Here is a 14,983-nt window from a genome sequence, read left to right on the forward strand (position 1 = left end):
GCAGCCCCCCCTGCTCCGGGGCCCCCCCCCCGCGGCGGCTTCAGCCTCGGCCTCCTCCTGCTCCTCTTCCTCCTGCTGCCGCCGGCCCACGGGCTGTGACCTGGGGAGTGTGAGTGTGAGTGAGTGTGAGTGTGTGTGAGTGAGTGTGAGTGAGTGTGTGTGAGTGTGAGTGTGAGTGTGTGTGTGTGAGTGTGAGTGAGTGTGAGTGTGAGTGTGTGTGTGTGAGTGAGTGAGTGTGTGTGAGTGTGAGTGTGAATGTGAGAGTGTGTCTGTGAGTGTGAGTGTGTGTGGGAGGGCGCATGGGGGGTGCGTGGGAGGGGTGTGCACACGTGGGGGGGGTGCGCACGAGGGTGCACACGAGGGTGCAGAGGTGGGGGGTGCTGGGGGGTGCAGGAGGTGCCGGGCCCTGTGGCAGCGTGTGCACACGGGTTGTGTGTTCCTGCCTGACCGGGCACACGCGTGTGCGACATGTGTGACCCCCCCACCTGTGCCCCCCCGATGGTGGCACCAGGGGACAGCGACATCCTTGGCCACCCCTGGGGACTGACCCCACACCCCCATGTCCCCCAGTGTCCCCAGTGTCCCCCATGTGCCCAGTGCCTCTGTTCTCAGTGTCCCCAGTGTCCCCAGTGTCCCCAGTGCCCCCGTTCCCAGTGCCCCCAGTGTCCCCAGTGTCTCCCAAGTCCACAGTGTCCCCAGTGTCCCCAGTGCCCCCGTTCCCAGTACCCCCAGTACCCCCAGTGTCCCCAGTGCCCCTGTTCCCAGTACCCCCAGTGTCCCCAGTGTCCCCAAGTCCCCAGTGTCGGGTCCCCAGCCCCGGGACTGGTCCTGCCCGAGGTGACAGCACCCGCTGTCCCCCAGGCTGGGGCCCGGGCTGTGTCCCTTGTGTGTGTCCCCCCCCCTCCTCCCAGTGTCACCCCGCGGGGACACCGGCGGGGACCAGCTTTCGCCGCGTCAGCAGGCGGGTGGCAGCACCCAGAGCCTTCCCCGCATTGTGTCCCCAACAATGGCAGCGCCACGTGCGCCCGGGGCCCCCCGCCCCCCCCGGCGGGACGGAGGGACAGAGGGACAGGGACAGGCGGCCATGGGGCACCCAGCTGGCCGGTGCTGAAGGCGGGTGAGTGGCCGGGGGGGGGGGTGCCGGGGGGGGTCTGTCCCCAGTGTCCCCACCCGCCTCCCCAAGGTGCCACCCCTGGGTCCCCCCGCGGTGTCCCCCGAGGTGCCCCCCCCCCGGGTACCCCCATATCCTTCAGATGCCACCTGACAGCCCCCGCAGATGTCCCCACGGGTGTCCCCTGCGTCCCCGGGAGTTGCCACCCCCCCCGGGTCCCCCAGAGATGTCCCCGCGGGTGTCCCCGGGAGATGCCACCCCCCTGGGTACCCACCTACCCCCGGAGATGTCCCCTGTGTCCCCGGGAGATGCCCCCCCCCGGGTGCCCCCGCGTCCCCCAGAGATGTCCCCAGGATTGTCCCCTGTGTCCCCTGATGCCGCCCCCCCCGCGTCCCATGTCCCCCCGAGATGTCCCCAAGGTTGTCCCCTGCTGCTGCCCCCCCCGGTACCCCCCTACCCCCAGAGATGTCCCCACGGCTGTCCCCAACATCCCCCGGAGATGCCCCCCCGGGTCCCCCCGCATCCCCCAGAGATGTCCCCAGGGGTGTCCCCTGCGTCCACTGCTGCCGCCCCCCCCCCGGGTCCCCCTGTCCTGCGATGTCCCCAGGATTGTCCTCCCGCCCCCCCGCGCAGGGGGATGCCGGCGGGCGGGGGGCTGCTGTGCGGGGCCAGTGGCCTGGGCCTGCTGCTGGCCGCCACGGCCACCGACTTCTGGCTGCAGCGCCGGGGGCCCGGCGGCACCGGCAGCCTCGGGCTGTGGCGCGTCTGCGTGGGGGGACAGTGCCACCCCCACCCCGGCACCCCGGGTAGGCACCGCTGGGGGAGGGGCCGGGGGGGGGCATCACTGCACTGAGCTGGGTCCGGTCTCTGCAGGGAGGGGCCGGGGGGGCATCACTGCACTGAGCTGTGCCCGGTCTCTGCAGGGAGGGGCCGGGGGGGCATCACTGCACTGAGCTGTGTCTGGTCTCTGCAGGGAGGGGCCGGGGGGTCATCACTGCACTGAGCTGTGTCTGGTCTCTGCGGGGAGGGGCCGGGGGGGGCATCACTGCACTGAGCTGTGTCTGGTCTCTGCAGGGAGGGGCTGGGGGGGGCATCACTGCACTGAGCTGTGTCTGGTCTCTGCAGGGAGGGGCCGGGGGGTCATCACTGCACTGAGCTGTGTCTGGTCTCTGCGGGGAGGGGCCGGGGGGGGCATCACTGCACTGAGCTGTGTCTGGTCTCTGCAGGGAGGGGCTGGGGGGGCATCACTGCACTGAGCTGTGTCTGGTCTCTGCAGGGAGGGGCCGGGGGGTCATCACTGCACTGAGCTGTGTCTGGTCTCTGCGGGGGGGGGCATCACTGCACTGAGCTGTGTCTGGTCTCTGCAGGGAGGGGCTGGGGGGGCATCACTGCACTGAGCTGTGTCTGGTCTCTGCGGGGAGGGGCTGGGGGGGCATCACTGCACTGAGCTGTGTCTGGTCTCTGCAGGGAGGGGCCGGGGGGGGCATCACTGCACTGAGCTGTGCCCGGTCTCTGCGGGCAGAGTGTGGGGGCAGTGCCCTGGGTGTGCTGGGGGTCCCGTGTCCCCCAAGTGTCCCCAAAACCCTCGTGTGTGTCCCCCCCCCAGCCCTATGGGAGGCCACGCGGGTGCTGATGCTGCTCTCGGTGTTCACCGCCGCCGCTGGCCTCGCCCTGGGCTTCTCCGTCGGGGCCAGCGCTGCCCGGCGGGCACGTGCCCGCGTGGCCGGTGTCACCCTGCTCCTGGCTGGTAGGTGGGGACGGGCGGGCTGGGGCGTCCGCGGGAGAGTCACTGCTGCGCTGAGCTGGGCCCGGTCTCTGCCTGCCCGGCTGGGGGCTCGCAGGCCGGCCCGGCCCGTGCCGCTGACCCGTCCCGCTGCCCGCAGGGCTGCTGGCGCTGCTGGGGCTGGCGCTGTACGCGGGCGGCACGCTGAGCCTGCTGGGGCCGGCCCGCGCCGCCTGGCGCTTCTCCTGGTCCTACATCCTGGGCTGGGTCGCCGTCGTCCTCATCGGCTCGGCAGGTAACGGCGCCGCGGGGCTGGTCACTGCTGCGCTGAGCTGTGTCTGGGCTCTGTAGGCTGGGCTGGGCCCGGTCACTGCTGCGCTGAGCTGTGTCTGGGCTCTGTAGGCTGGGCTGGGCCCGGTCACCGCTGCGCTGAGCTGTGTCCAGTCTCTGCAGGCTGGGCTGGGCCCGGTCACCGCTGCGCTGAGCTGTGTCTGGTCTCTGTAGGCTGGGCTGGGCCCGGTCACTGCTGTGCTGAGCTGTGTCCGGTCTCTGTAGGCTGGGCTGGGCCCGGTCACTGCTGCGCTGAGCTGGGCCCGGTCTCTGCGGGCTGGGCTGGGCGCAGCCATGTGCTGAGGGCACCCACGGGTGGGGGGGCAGCAGGGAGGGTCCCCACACCCGCTCCGAGCTGCCCCTGCGCCCCACGGGCTCCTCTCCCCCCTCCCAGGGCTTTTCCACCTCTGTGCCGCCACCAAGGACCCGTCTCCCGAGAGCTCCGAAGTGGCGGGTGCCTGAGGGGCCTCGAGGGGCCCCCGCGCCCATCCTCGCCCCCCCCCTCCTCCCCCACAGGAGCCGGGTGGGGGCACCCCGGGGCGCAGGTCACTGCTGTGCTGAGTTGTGTCTGGTCTCTGCAGGGCTGAGCTCCCGCTGCTCTCCCGCCCCCTCACCCCCACCCCTGGTTTGCCCCTTCCCCCTCCCCCCACAGCCCCCACTCTCGCTGTGCCAATAAACTGCTGTGACCCCCCCCCCGCCCCCGTGGGCCGCTCTGTGGTGTCCGGTGGGATTTGGGGACCCCGAATTTGGCGGGGGGGGGGTGTCAGTGCCAGCGCACAGCCCCGCCCCCTCCCTCTGCCCCAGGGTTTGGGCAGAAACTGGGACATTTGTGGGGTCTCACCCTGGGGGGAGCGGGGGGGGGGAGACGGACACGGGGGTTAATGGGAGACCGTGGGGGAGGGGGAATGGCCTGGGAGGGGCACTGGGGGTGTCACTGGGGGGCTCCCACGGGGTGGGGGGGGCGCGGTTGTCACCGGGAGCCGCCTCCTGACGCGGCGAGGGAGCCCCGGGTGGGTCCCACCGCTCCCCGGGCGGCGCCATCGCCCCTTTAAGGCCGCGCCCTCGGCCCCGCCCCTGCCCCGACCTGTCCGACCGGTCGGGCCCCGCCCGGCCCCGCCCCCGCAGGCCCCGCCCCCGGCCCCGCCCCCCCGCTCCCGTCCCGCTCCCAGCGCCGCAGCACCGGCCCCTCCGCCGCGCTCGGCCCCGAGCGGCCCGAAACGGCCCCGACCCGCCCGGCCCGGCCCCGCCCGGTTCGGCCCCGCCCGGTCCGTCTCGGTTCCGCCCGGTCCGGCCCGGGGCGGCCCGGATGGTGCTGGCCGGGGGCCGAGCAGCGCCGTGAGCCCGCAGGTGTCCGCATGGCCCCCCGCGGGATGCGGCCCGGGACGCCCTTCCTCCTCCTCCTCCTCCTCCTCCTCGCCGCCACCGGTAAGGCACGACCGGCACCGGGACGGGGGGGGACACACACACGACACGGGACCGGGACCCCGCGGGAGGGACGCCGGGACCGGGGCGGGGGGACACGGCGGGATCGGGGCCAGCGGCTGCCCCGGGGCTGCGGGACCGGGGAGCGGGGGGGGGGACCGAGCGGGGAGGGGGTGCACGCGCGTGTGATCACGGGGGGGGTGTGGGGGTGGGGGTGTGCACACGCGCGTGTGTGTGTGGACGTGTGTGCGCTCGCGTGTGCACCTGTGGCTCCGCGCACCTGCGGCCGCGTGTGTCCGTGAGTCCGTGAGTGTGTCCGTGAGTGTGTCCGTGAGTGTGTCCGTGTCCGTGTGTCCGTGAGTGTGTCCGTGTGTCCGTGAGTCCGTGTGTCCGTGTGTCCGTGAGTGTGTCCGTGTGTCCGTGAGTCCGTGTGTCCGTGAGTGTGTCCGTGTGTCCGTCCGTGTCCGTGTGTCCGTGAGTGTGTCCGTGTGGCCGTGTGTCCGTGAGTGTGTCCGTGTGTCCGTCCGTGTCCGTGTGTCCGTGAGTGTGTCCGTGTGGCCGTGGCCGTGCCCGCCGTGCCGGGGGTTGCGCCGCGGGCGCTGCACACGCGTGTGCGCACACACCGGTGTGTCGGTGTGTCGGTGTGTCCGTGTGCGCGCACCTGCGCGTCCGTGTGTCCCGTCCCCCCCCCGCGGGGAACGGGGCTGAAGCGGGGGGGGGGGGGTCAGACCCCGCTGGGGACACGGGGGACACTCACGCACCGTGGGAACGGGCCACGCCCCTCCCGGGGACACGGGGCGGGGGGCACCGACCTGCCCGGGGGGGACCCGCCCCCTCCCCATTGTGTCCCCCACGCTTGGGGGGGGCACCCACCCGCTCCCCCCCCACGGGTGCTGTGGAGTGGGGGGGTGGGTCAGCGCCCCCCCCGCGCCGTGCCTCAGTTTCCCCGGTGGCGGAGGAGCCGTGGGAACGGGCTGGGCGCCGCGGGGGGTGACGTCACCCCGGGGGTGCTGACCCCCCCTCCGCCCCCCCGTGACTCACAGCCCGGGGGGGGGTCGGGGGGGTTCGTGCTGCGAGTGGGGGACAGCCCGGCCGCGCCCCCCCCCCCCGCCCCCAACCGGGGGCACGGGGCCCATCACCGGGCATCAGGCCTGCGCCCCCCGGGGGGGGTGTGTGTGTGTGTGCGCACACGCGTGTGTGACCGCTTGGGGGGGTCCATGTCTGGGTGTGTCCCCCCCCCACCCCGGGACCCCCATTTCCCGGTCCCCGTCCCGCGGGCGCGAGCCGGGCCGGGGCGTGGGGCCGCGGGAGCCGGTTGAGCCGGTTCCCGTCTCCGTTCCCACGCGCTTGGCCCCGTTGGGTGGGGACGCCCCGCGGCGGGGGCCGCCCGCCAGCCCCCCCCCGGCCCCCCGGGACCCCCCGGCGCACGGCCCTGCCCCCCCGGGACCCGCCCCCGGGACCCCCCCCCGGGAGCCCGTCACCGCGCGAGGGGAAACTGAGGCAGAGCCTCGGCCGTGGGGGCAGCGCGGCCGTGAGTCACGGCCTGGGCAGCGCCGCAATTATTTAATTAATCCGGCGACTAATCGGGGGTAATTAGTCCCGGCCCGGCCAGCGGCGCGCGGGGGGCTCGTCGGGGAGGCCCCGGGGGCCGGCGGGGGTGGGAGCCCTCCGCAAGCCACGGCAGGGCCCGGCATGCGCGCGGGCCGGTTGGGCTGGCCGTGCCGGCCCGGCCGCTTCCCCCGGCGTCGCCGAGCGCTGGGCGTGCCCCGGCCCCGCCCCGACACCCGCCGGCCTCGCACGCGGGAGCGCGCCCGAGCGCGCGGGGGTGCGCCGATGGCCGCGCGAGCGTGTCTGAGTGTGCCTGCGCGTGTGCGAGCGTGCCCGAGTGTGCAGGAGGGTGCCCGTGCCGGCGCGAGGGTGCCCAAACGTACGTGAGCGTGTACGAGCGTGCAGAAGCGTGCACGGCTGTGCCCGAGGATGTGCAAGTGTGCCCAAGCATGCACGAGTGTGCGTGAGCGCGTGTGAGCACGTCCAAGCACGCGTGAGTGCGTCCAGGGTGCACAAGCGTGCTGGAGTGTGCCCAAGCGTGCATGAGCACGCCTGTGCACGTGCAAGCGTGCCTGAGCACACGTGAGTGTGCCCGAGTGTGTGCAAGCGTGTGCATGTCTGAGTGTGCACGAGTGTGCCCATCCATGCCCAAGTGTGTCCAAACGTGCACGAGCGTGCTGCAGCGTGTGCGAGCACATCAAGCACGCGTGAGCGTGTGGAAGCTTGCCTGAGTGCTCACAAGCACATATGAGTGTGTTCAAGCGTGCCTGAGCGTGCAGCTGTGCCCAAGTGTGCCTGAGTGTGCGTGAGCGCACCAAGGAACATGTGAGTGTCCATCCACGCCCGAGCCCGCACAAGCGTGCGTGAGTGTGCGCAAATGCACCCAAGTGCCGGTGAGCACACGCGAGGACGTGTGAGCGTCTGTAAGCACAAGCGTGCACGAGTGTGTGCAAGCGTGCCCAAGTGTTCCTGCACGTATGCGAGCGCACCTGAGCGTGCGTGTGTGCGAGCACAAGCATCAGCAAGTGCACCTGCAGAAACACGTGAGGGTGTGCAAGCACAAGTGTGCCCAAGCGTGCCAGAGCATGCACAAGCGTGCCCTAGTTTTCTTGCACGTATGTGACTGCCAGCACAGGTGTGTGCAAGCCCAGGTGTGCTGGAGTGCGCACAAGTGTGTGCAAGCGTGCCCAAGTGTTCTTGCACGTGAGTGTGAGCACGGGCGCGTGCCAGCCTGAGTGTGCTGGAGTGTGTGCAAGCGTGTGCAAGTGTTCTCGCGTGTATGTGGGTGCGTGACAGCCCATGTGTGCCGCACCATATGTAAGCATGCACGAGTGTTCCGAGCGCGCTGGAGCGCACGGAAGCATACACGAGCGTGCCCAAGTGTTCTTGCACGTATGTGAGCGTGAGCACGGGTGGGTGCCAGCCCCAGTGTGCCGGAGCGTGCGCAAGCGTGCGCAAGCGTTCTCGCGTGCCAGAGCAAACGCGAGCGTGCGCGAGCGTCCTCGCGCGTGCGGGGGGACGGGCCGGCCCGCGTGTGTCCGCACACGCGTGTGCCGGCGCGCGGTGCCAGCCCCGGTCCCGCAGGCGGCCGCGCGGGCGTGGTGGAGGTGCAGCGCAGCGTGACGGCGGTGCTGGGCCAGGACGTGGTGCTGCCGTGCCGGTACCGGGCGCAGGAGCAGGAGCAGGTGGTGCAGGTGACGTGGCTGAAGCGGGGCCCGGGCGGGCGCAGCGCCGAGGTGGCCGTGCTCAACCGCCAGCACGGGGAGCACGTGCAGGAGCCCTACGCCGGGCGCGTGCTGCGGCGCGCGGGCGGGGCCGCGCTGGAGGACGGCGCCATCGTCCTGCGCAACGCCGTGCAGGGGGACGAGGGCGACTACGAGTGTCACCTCATCACCTTCCCCCTGGGCAACTTCGAGGGGCGGCTCACGCTCAGGGTGCTGGGTGAGTGGCCCGGGGCGGGGGGCAGGGGCGGGGCAGCGGCCATGGGGTGGTAGGGATGGGGAGATGGGCGATGGGCGTGGGGGTGGTGGCCATGGGATGGTGGCCACGGGGTGGTAGAGATGGGGTGGTGGGCGATGGGGATGGGGTGGTGGCCGTGGGCCAATGGCCATGGGATGGTGGCCATGGGGTGGTAGAGATGGGGAGATGGCCATGGGGGTGGTGGCCATGGGACAGTGGCCATGGGATGGTGGCCATGGGGTGGTAGAGATGGCCAATGGCCATGGGGTGGTGGCCATAGGGTGGTAGAGATGGGGGGATGGCCAATGGCCATGGGGCAATGGCCTTAGGGTGGTAGAGATGGGATGATGGGTAATGGCCATGGGGCAGCGGGTGGTGAGGATGGGACGGTGGCCATGGGACGGTGGCCATGGGACGGTGGCCATGGAGATGGGAGGATGGGCAATGGCCATGGGGCGATGGGTGATGAGGATGGGATGGTGGCCATGAGCCAATGGCCATGGGGCGATGGAGGTGGGGTGGTAGAGATGGGATGATGGGCCAATGGCCATGGGATGGCAGCCATGGGACAGTAGCCATGGTGATGGCCATGGGGCAGTGGCCGTGGGGCAATGGAGATGGGGTGGTAGAGGTGGGGTGGTGGGTGATGAGGATGGGGTGGGTGGTGGCCGTGGGGCGATGGGGTTGGGGCAGTGGGTGGTGGAGATGGGGCGATGGGCAGCGGGCATGGGGGGGCGGCCGCGGGGCAAGAGCCAAGGCGGGGGGGGCATGTGGTGGTGGGGGGGAGGCGATGGGGCCACGGGGCGATGGGCAGGGGGTCACGGGGCCACGGGGCGGTGGGACGGTGGCCGCGGGCAGTGGGCGACACGCGGAGGGCACCGGCCACGGGGCAACCGGCCCTGGGCAGCCGTGGGGCCGCGCCGGGGCCGGGGCCGGGGTCGCCGCTGCGGGGGCCTGACGCCGCCGCCCCCCCAGTGCCGCCGCTGCCCATCCTGAACCCGGGGCCGCCGCTGGAGGAGGGGCAGGGCCGGACGCTGGCGGCCTCGTGCACGGCGGAGGGCAGCCCCGCGCCCTCGGTGCGCTGGGAGACGGAGGTGCGAGGCACCAACGCCACGCGGCGCTCGGCCCACGCCCGCTCCGCCTCCGTCACCAGCGAGTTCTTCCTGGTGCCCGGGCGCAGCATGAACGGCAAGAGCCTGACCTGCGTGGTGGCCCACCCCGGCCTGCGCCACGAGAAGAGGATCACCCACCTCCTCAGCGTCGCCTGTGCGGCACCGGGGCGCGGCGGGGACCCTGGGGGGTTGGGGACACTGAGGGGTTTGGGGACAATGAGGGGGTTTGGGGACACTGAGGGGCATTGGGCACAATGAGGGCTGCGGGGACACTGAGGGGTTTGGGGACACTGAGAGGTTTGGGGACACTGAGGGGGTTTGGGGACACTGAGGGGTTTGGGGACACTGAGGGGCATTGGGGACATGGAGGCGTGGGAGACATTGAGGGGCATTGGGGACACTGAGGGGCATTGGGGACACTGGGGGATGTGGGGACATTGAGGGATTTGGGGACACTGAGGGGCATTGGGGACACTGAGAGGTTTGGGGACACTGAGGGGCATTGGGGACATGGAGGCGTGGGAGACATTGAGGGGCATTGGGGACACTGAGGGCTGTGGGGACACTGAGGGGCATTGGGGACAATGAGGGCTGCGGGGACACTGAGGGGTTTGGGGACACTGAGAGGTTTGGGGACACTGAGGGGGTTTGGGGACACTGAGGGGTTTGGGGACACTGAGGGGCATTGGGGACATGGAGGCGTGGGAGACATTGAGGGGCATTGGGGACACTGAGGGCTGTGGGGACACTGAGGGGCATTGGGGACAATGAGGGCTGCGGGGACACTGAGGGGTTTGGGGACACTGAGAGGTTTGGGGACACTGAGGGCTGCCGGGGACACTGAGGGGCATTGGGGACACTGAGGGGCATTGGGGACACTGGGGGATGTGGGGACATTGAGGGATTTGGGGACACTGAGGGGCACTGGGGACATGGGGAGCACCGGGGGATGTGGGGGACACTGGAGAGTGTGGGGGACGTGGAGGGACATGGAGGATGTGGGGGGACATTGGGGACATGGGGAGCACCGGGGGATGTGGGGGACACTGAAGAGTGTGGGGGACGTGGAGGGCGTGGGGGGACATTGAGGGATTTGGGGACATTGGGGACATTGGGGATGTGGGGAGGATTGAAGGACATGGGGGGTGTTGGGGACGTGATGGGCACGGGGGACACTGGGGGGTGTGAAGAGGGTGGGGGACGTCAAGGGACTTGGGGGACATTGAGGGACATTGGGGGGCGTGGGGGACATCGAGGGACGTGGAGGATGTTGGGGACATGGAGAGTGTGGGGGACACTGAGGGACAGGGGGGGCATTGGGGACACTGAGGGACACTGGGAGAGGTGGGAAACATGAGGGGACATGGGGGACATCGAGGGATTGGGGGGACACAAGGGACATTGAGGGACGTGGAGGGTGCTGGGGACATGAAGGACATGGAGACTGGGGGACGCTGGCGTGGAGGACTCTGGGAGGAGATGGGGGGGGCGCAGGGGCCACACTGGGGACGGGGGGGGGGCACAGCAGGGACATGGGGAGCGTCCCCTTGTCCCCTCACCGCCCCCTTGTCCCCAGACCTGTCGGACGCGTCGGTGCTGGGGCACACGGAGGAGTGGCAGGAGGGGATGGAGGGGGCCACGCTGACCTGCCTGGGGGACGGCAACCCCCCCCCCACCTACAACTGGACACGGTGAGGCCACTGTCCCTGTCCCCTGCGCCCGGCCCGGCCCTGCTGTCCCCCCCAACACCCCCCGCATTGCTCCTGCCGTGGTGTCCCCGTGTCCCTGTCCCCGCTGTGTCCCCTCCCCACGTCCGTGTCCCTGCCGGGTGTCCAGAGCACGTTCACGTCCCTCCTGCGCCCCCGCTGCTGTCCCCGCCATGTCCCATGTCCCTGCTGTGTCCCCTGTCGTGTCCCACGTCCCCAGCCATGTCCCATGTCCCAGCTCTGTCCCCGTGTCCCCGCTGTGTCCCCTGCCCACGTCCGTGTCCCTGCCAGGTGTCCAGAGCACGTTCATGTCCCTCCTGCGCCCCCGCTGATGTCCCCGCCGTGTCCCCCGTCACGTCCCCTCGCCTGTTCCTGTGTCCCCACTTTGTCCCCTGCCCGTGCCCCTGTCCCACGTCCCTGTTCCGTCCCCTGCCACGTCCCCGACGTCCCTCCTGCCCGCGCCGCATCCCCCGTGTCCCTGCCACGTCCCTCCTGTCGCTGCCGCGTGCCCGTCCCCGCCGCGTCCCCGCCCGGGCGTTGCCGGTGCCGAGGGCCGGGGCGAGCGCGGCGGGTGGTGCCGCTGCCCGGGCACGTCCCGCCGGGGCGTCAACCGTGGGAACCGGCACCGCCGGCTTTGATGGCGGCGCCGCCCGCGCCCGCCCGCGCCCGCCGGGGGCTGACGGTGCCGCCGCGCCGCAGGCTGGACGCGCCGCTGCCCGCCGGCGTGCGGGTCAGGGGGGACACGCTGCTCTTCCAGCGGCCCCTCGCCGCCGCCGACGCCGGGTTCTACGTCTGCCGCGTCGCCAACCGCGTGGCCGCCAAGGAGGCGCGGGCCAACGTCAGCGTCAAGGGCCGGGCGGCAGGTGGGCGCCGCGGGGGGGCCCCGGGCACCCCCGACCCCCTCAGGGTGGGGTCCAGGGTGGGCGGCCGGAGCCCGGCCGGGGGGGGCAGCACCGTTCCGTGCTGCTGGTGTCCGTCCGTCCGTCCCTCCCCGGGTTCTTCTCCATCTGCCCGTCCCTTCCCGTCCGTCCGTCCGTCCGTGCGTCCCCCCCCCGACTCTTCCCACGCCCGCCCGTCCCCCCGCCCTTCCCCAGATGCTCTTTTCTGTCTCTTCACCCACTTCTCCGTCCGTCCGTCCGTCCGTCCGCCATTCGTGCACCACCCACCCACCCCCACCGCTTCACTCTACCCACCCACCCCTCCCCCATTTCCATCCCCCCACCCCTCTGTCCGTCCATCTGTCCGTCCGTCCACCCCCTTTCGCTGCCCACCCGTACACCCGCCTGTCTGCTCCCCCGCCCGCCATCCGCTCGTCCTTCTCCTCACCCCTCACTCATCCATTTACTCATCCATCCCGTTACCTGTTCATCTGTCCCCTCATCCGTCTGTCCGTCCGTCCTTCCGTCATCCACTCCCCTGCCACCTCTCTCCGCCCGTCCATCTCTCCACCCGTTGGTCACCTGAACACCCTCTTGCCCACCCACCCACCCATCTGCGTACTTGTCCGTCCGTCCCTCCATGGCTCATCCATCCATCTGCCCATGATCTGTCCGTCCGTCCATCCCTCCATGGGCTCATCAGCCCATGATCTGCCCATGATCTGCCCATGACCTGTCCATGACCTGTCCATGACCTGTCCATGATCTGTCCATGATCTGCCCATGATCTGCCCATGATCTGTCCATGATCTGCCCATGACCTGTCCATGATCTGCCCATGATCTGTCCATGATCTGCCCATGACCTGCCCATGATCTGCCCATGATCTGTCCATGACCTGCCCATGACCTGCCCATGATCTGTCCATGATCTGTCCATGACCTGCCCATGATCTGCCCATGACCTGTCCATGATCTGCCCATGACCTGCCCATGATCTGCCCATGATCTGCCCATGATCTGCCCATGACCTGCCCATGACCTGTCCATGATCTGCCCATGATCTGCCCATGATCTGCCCATGATCTGTCCATGACCTGTCCATGATCTGTCCATGATCTGCCCATGACCTGCCCATGATCTGCCCATGACCTGCCCATGATCTGCCCATGATCTGCCCATGATCTGCCCATGACCTGCCCATGATCTGCCCATGATCTGTCCATGACCTGCCCATGATCTGTCCATGATCTGCCCGTGATCTGTCCGTGATCTGCCCATGATCTGCCCATGATCTGTCCATGATCTGCCCATGACCTGCCCATGACCTGCCCATGATCTGTCCGTCCGTCCATGGCCACACCCACCCGCCTGTCCGTGGATCACAGAATCCATCGAGGTTGGGTTGATCTTTAAGATCCTCGAGTCCAACCGATGGGACGTGCTCCTCCCTCCCTCCAACCCCCGTGGTTGTACTCACCCCCCCCCCGCCCCCTCACCGCGCCCCCGCCCCGCCGGTGTCCCCGCAGACGACGAGGTGCGCAAGGTGGACCTGGTCTCGGCCTCGGTGGTGGTGGTGGGCGTCATCGCCACCGTCCTGCTCTGCGTCCTCGTCATCGTCGTCGTCGTCATGACCCTCTACCACAAGCGCAAGACCAAGCGCATCTCCGAGAAGTAGTAAGAGGCGGGGCGAGGGGCGGGGGGGCGAGGGGCGGGGGGATGTGGCGGGGGGGATGTGGGGGGCCCGCGCTGAGCCCGCGCTGAGCGTCCCCCCGTGCCCCCAGCGAGGAGGAGCTGACGCTCACCCGGGAGAATTCCATCCGCCGCCTGCACTCCAGCCACAGCACCGACACGCGCACCCAGGTGGGGGGCGGCGGGGGGGCCAGGGGAGGGGGTCGAGGGGTGCCCTGGGCGGTGGGTATGGGGGTGCCTGGGTGGGGGGGTGCCCAAGGGAGTTGGTCTGGGGGTACCATGGGTGATGGGTTTTGGGGTGGTGGGTGCCCAAGGTGATGGGTGTTGGGGTGCCCGGGGTGCTGGGTGGGGGGTGCTGAAGGACGATCGTGGGGGCACTGGGGGGCGGGTATTGGGGTTCCCAGGAGGATCGAGGCCCTGGGGAGCGGAGGGTGATGGGTGGGGGATGCCCGGGGTGCTGGCGGGGCTGTGGGGGGCCGTGGGGGGCCGGGTCTCACGGGGCTGTTCCAGCTGGAGGAGACGCTGCAGCTGCGCGCGGAGAGTCGGCAAGGCAGCCTGCGCGGGGACAGCCTGCGCGGGGACAGCCTGCGCGGCACCAGCATCTGCTCTGCCATGGTGAGGGGCGCGGGGGGGCGCGGGGGGCCGGCTCAGCCCCACACCGTCACCCCACCCAGGGCTGCGGCTGTCGGAGCGTGGCCTCCAGCTCCAGCACGCTCCCGCGCGGGCGCAACCCCCCTTCTGGTGTGCGACCCCCTCCTCAGGGTGTTCAAACCCCTCTGCATGTGCGACCCCCCCTTCTGGGGGTGCAGCCCCCCCCCTCCATGGGTACAACCCCCCTTCTGGGGGTGCGGAGCCCTCCCACACGCACCCACCTTTGCACGCCCGCGCACTGAGCCCTCACATCCCCAGGGGGGTCCCCAGGGGGGTCCCCAGGGCCAGCACCAGGTCCCTGGAGGTGTCTGTTCATCAGCGGTGACACCCCCCCCCCCGTCCCCGTCCCCGTCCCTCGTCCCCGCAGAGCGAAGAGCCCGAAGGTCGCAGCTACTCGACGCTCTCGACGGTGCGGGAGATCGAGACGCAGACGGAGGTGCCGGCGGTGCCGCTGATGCCGGTCCCGGCGGGGAAGGAGCCGAAGGAGGAGGAGGAGGATGGTGGCGGCGGCGGCGGGGCGGGGGACGACCCCATCAAGCAGGCGATGACCCACTTCGTGCAGGAGAACGGGATGCTGCAGGCCAAGCCCACCACCAACGGCATCTACATCAACGGCCGCGGGCACCTGGTGTGAGCCGGGGGGGGCCGGGGGGGACACCCGAGGGACCCCCGTCCCCCCCAACCGCGGCTCCCCGGCTCTGCCCGCCCACCGGGCTGGCTCCGGTCCCCGAGTGTCACCCTGCTGCTGGCACGGGGTCAAGGACACGCACCGCGGCCCAGGACGGGGCTCGGGGCCCCCGGCGTCACCCCGCTGCTGGCCCAGGGCTGGGGACGTTCAGCGGTGGCCGCCCA

The 14,983-nt window shown here is 70.7% G+C and overlaps 2 protein-coding genes across 2 annotated transcripts; both read left to right on the forward strand.

Annotated features, from left to right (window-relative positions):
* The first annotated feature begins 406 nt into the window (after nt 1-406).
* LOC141936315 (uncharacterized) lies at nt 407-3,843 on the forward strand. The gene is made up of 5 exons (XM_074853187.1): nt 407-1,117; nt 1,745-1,917; nt 2,718-2,858; nt 2,995-3,129; nt 3,559-3,843. The coding sequence occupies exons 1-5, from the start codon at nt 588-590 to the stop codon at nt 3,624-3,626; spliced, it is 1,047 nt and encodes a 348-aa protein (XP_074709288.1). The 5' UTR covers nt 407-587; the 3' UTR covers nt 3,627-3,843.
* Nucleotides 3,844-4,499: 656 nt separating this feature from the next.
* Nucleotides 4,500-14,896, forward strand: NECTIN4 (nectin cell adhesion molecule 4). Its single transcript, XM_074853550.1, has 9 exons — nt 4,500-4,589; nt 7,719-8,075; nt 9,069-9,359; nt 10,782-10,896; nt 11,611-11,774; nt 13,318-13,465; nt 13,573-13,651; nt 13,991-14,095; nt 14,499-14,896. The coding sequence occupies exons 1-9, from the start codon at nt 4,520-4,522 to the stop codon at nt 14,763-14,765; spliced, it is 1,596 nt and encodes a 531-aa protein (XP_074709651.1). The 5' UTR covers nt 4,500-4,519; the 3' UTR covers nt 14,766-14,896.
* Nucleotides 14,897-14,983: the final 87 nt, after the last annotated feature.

The sequence above is a fragment of the Strix uralensis genome, chromosome 32 (assembly GCF_047716275.1).
Source record: "Strix uralensis isolate ZFMK-TIS-50842 chromosome 32, bStrUra1, whole genome shotgun sequence".
Taxonomy (NCBI): domain Eukaryota; kingdom Metazoa; phylum Chordata; class Aves; order Strigiformes; family Strigidae; genus Strix; species Strix uralensis.

Bases quoted from the DNA above. Each gene is read 5' to 3' on its own strand.
- LOC141936315 (XM_074853187.1), top strand. From the start codon at position 588: ATGTGCCCAGTGCCTCTGTTCTCAGTGTCCCCAGTGTCCCCAGTGTCC. The intron at 1,118-1,744 runs GTGAGTGGCCGG...CCCCCCGCGCAG, and splicing joins CTGGCCGGTGCTGAAGGCGG to GGGGATGCCGGCGGGCGGGG. The intron at 1,918-2,717 runs GTAGGCACCGCT...TCCCCCCCCCAG, and splicing joins CCCCCACCCCGGCACCCCGG to CCCTATGGGAGGCCACGCGG.
- NECTIN4 (XM_074853550.1), top strand. From the start codon at position 4,520: ATGGCCCCCCGCGGGATGCGGCCCGGGACGCCCTTCCTCCTCCTCCTC. The intron at 11,775-13,317 runs GTGGGCGCCGCG...GTGTCCCCGCAG, and splicing joins CGTCAAGGGCCGGGCGGCAG to ACGACGAGGTGCGCAAGGTG. The intron at 13,466-13,572 runs GTAAGAGGCGGG...CCGTGCCCCCAG, and splicing joins AAGCGCATCTCCGAGAAGTA to CGAGGAGGAGCTGACGCTCA.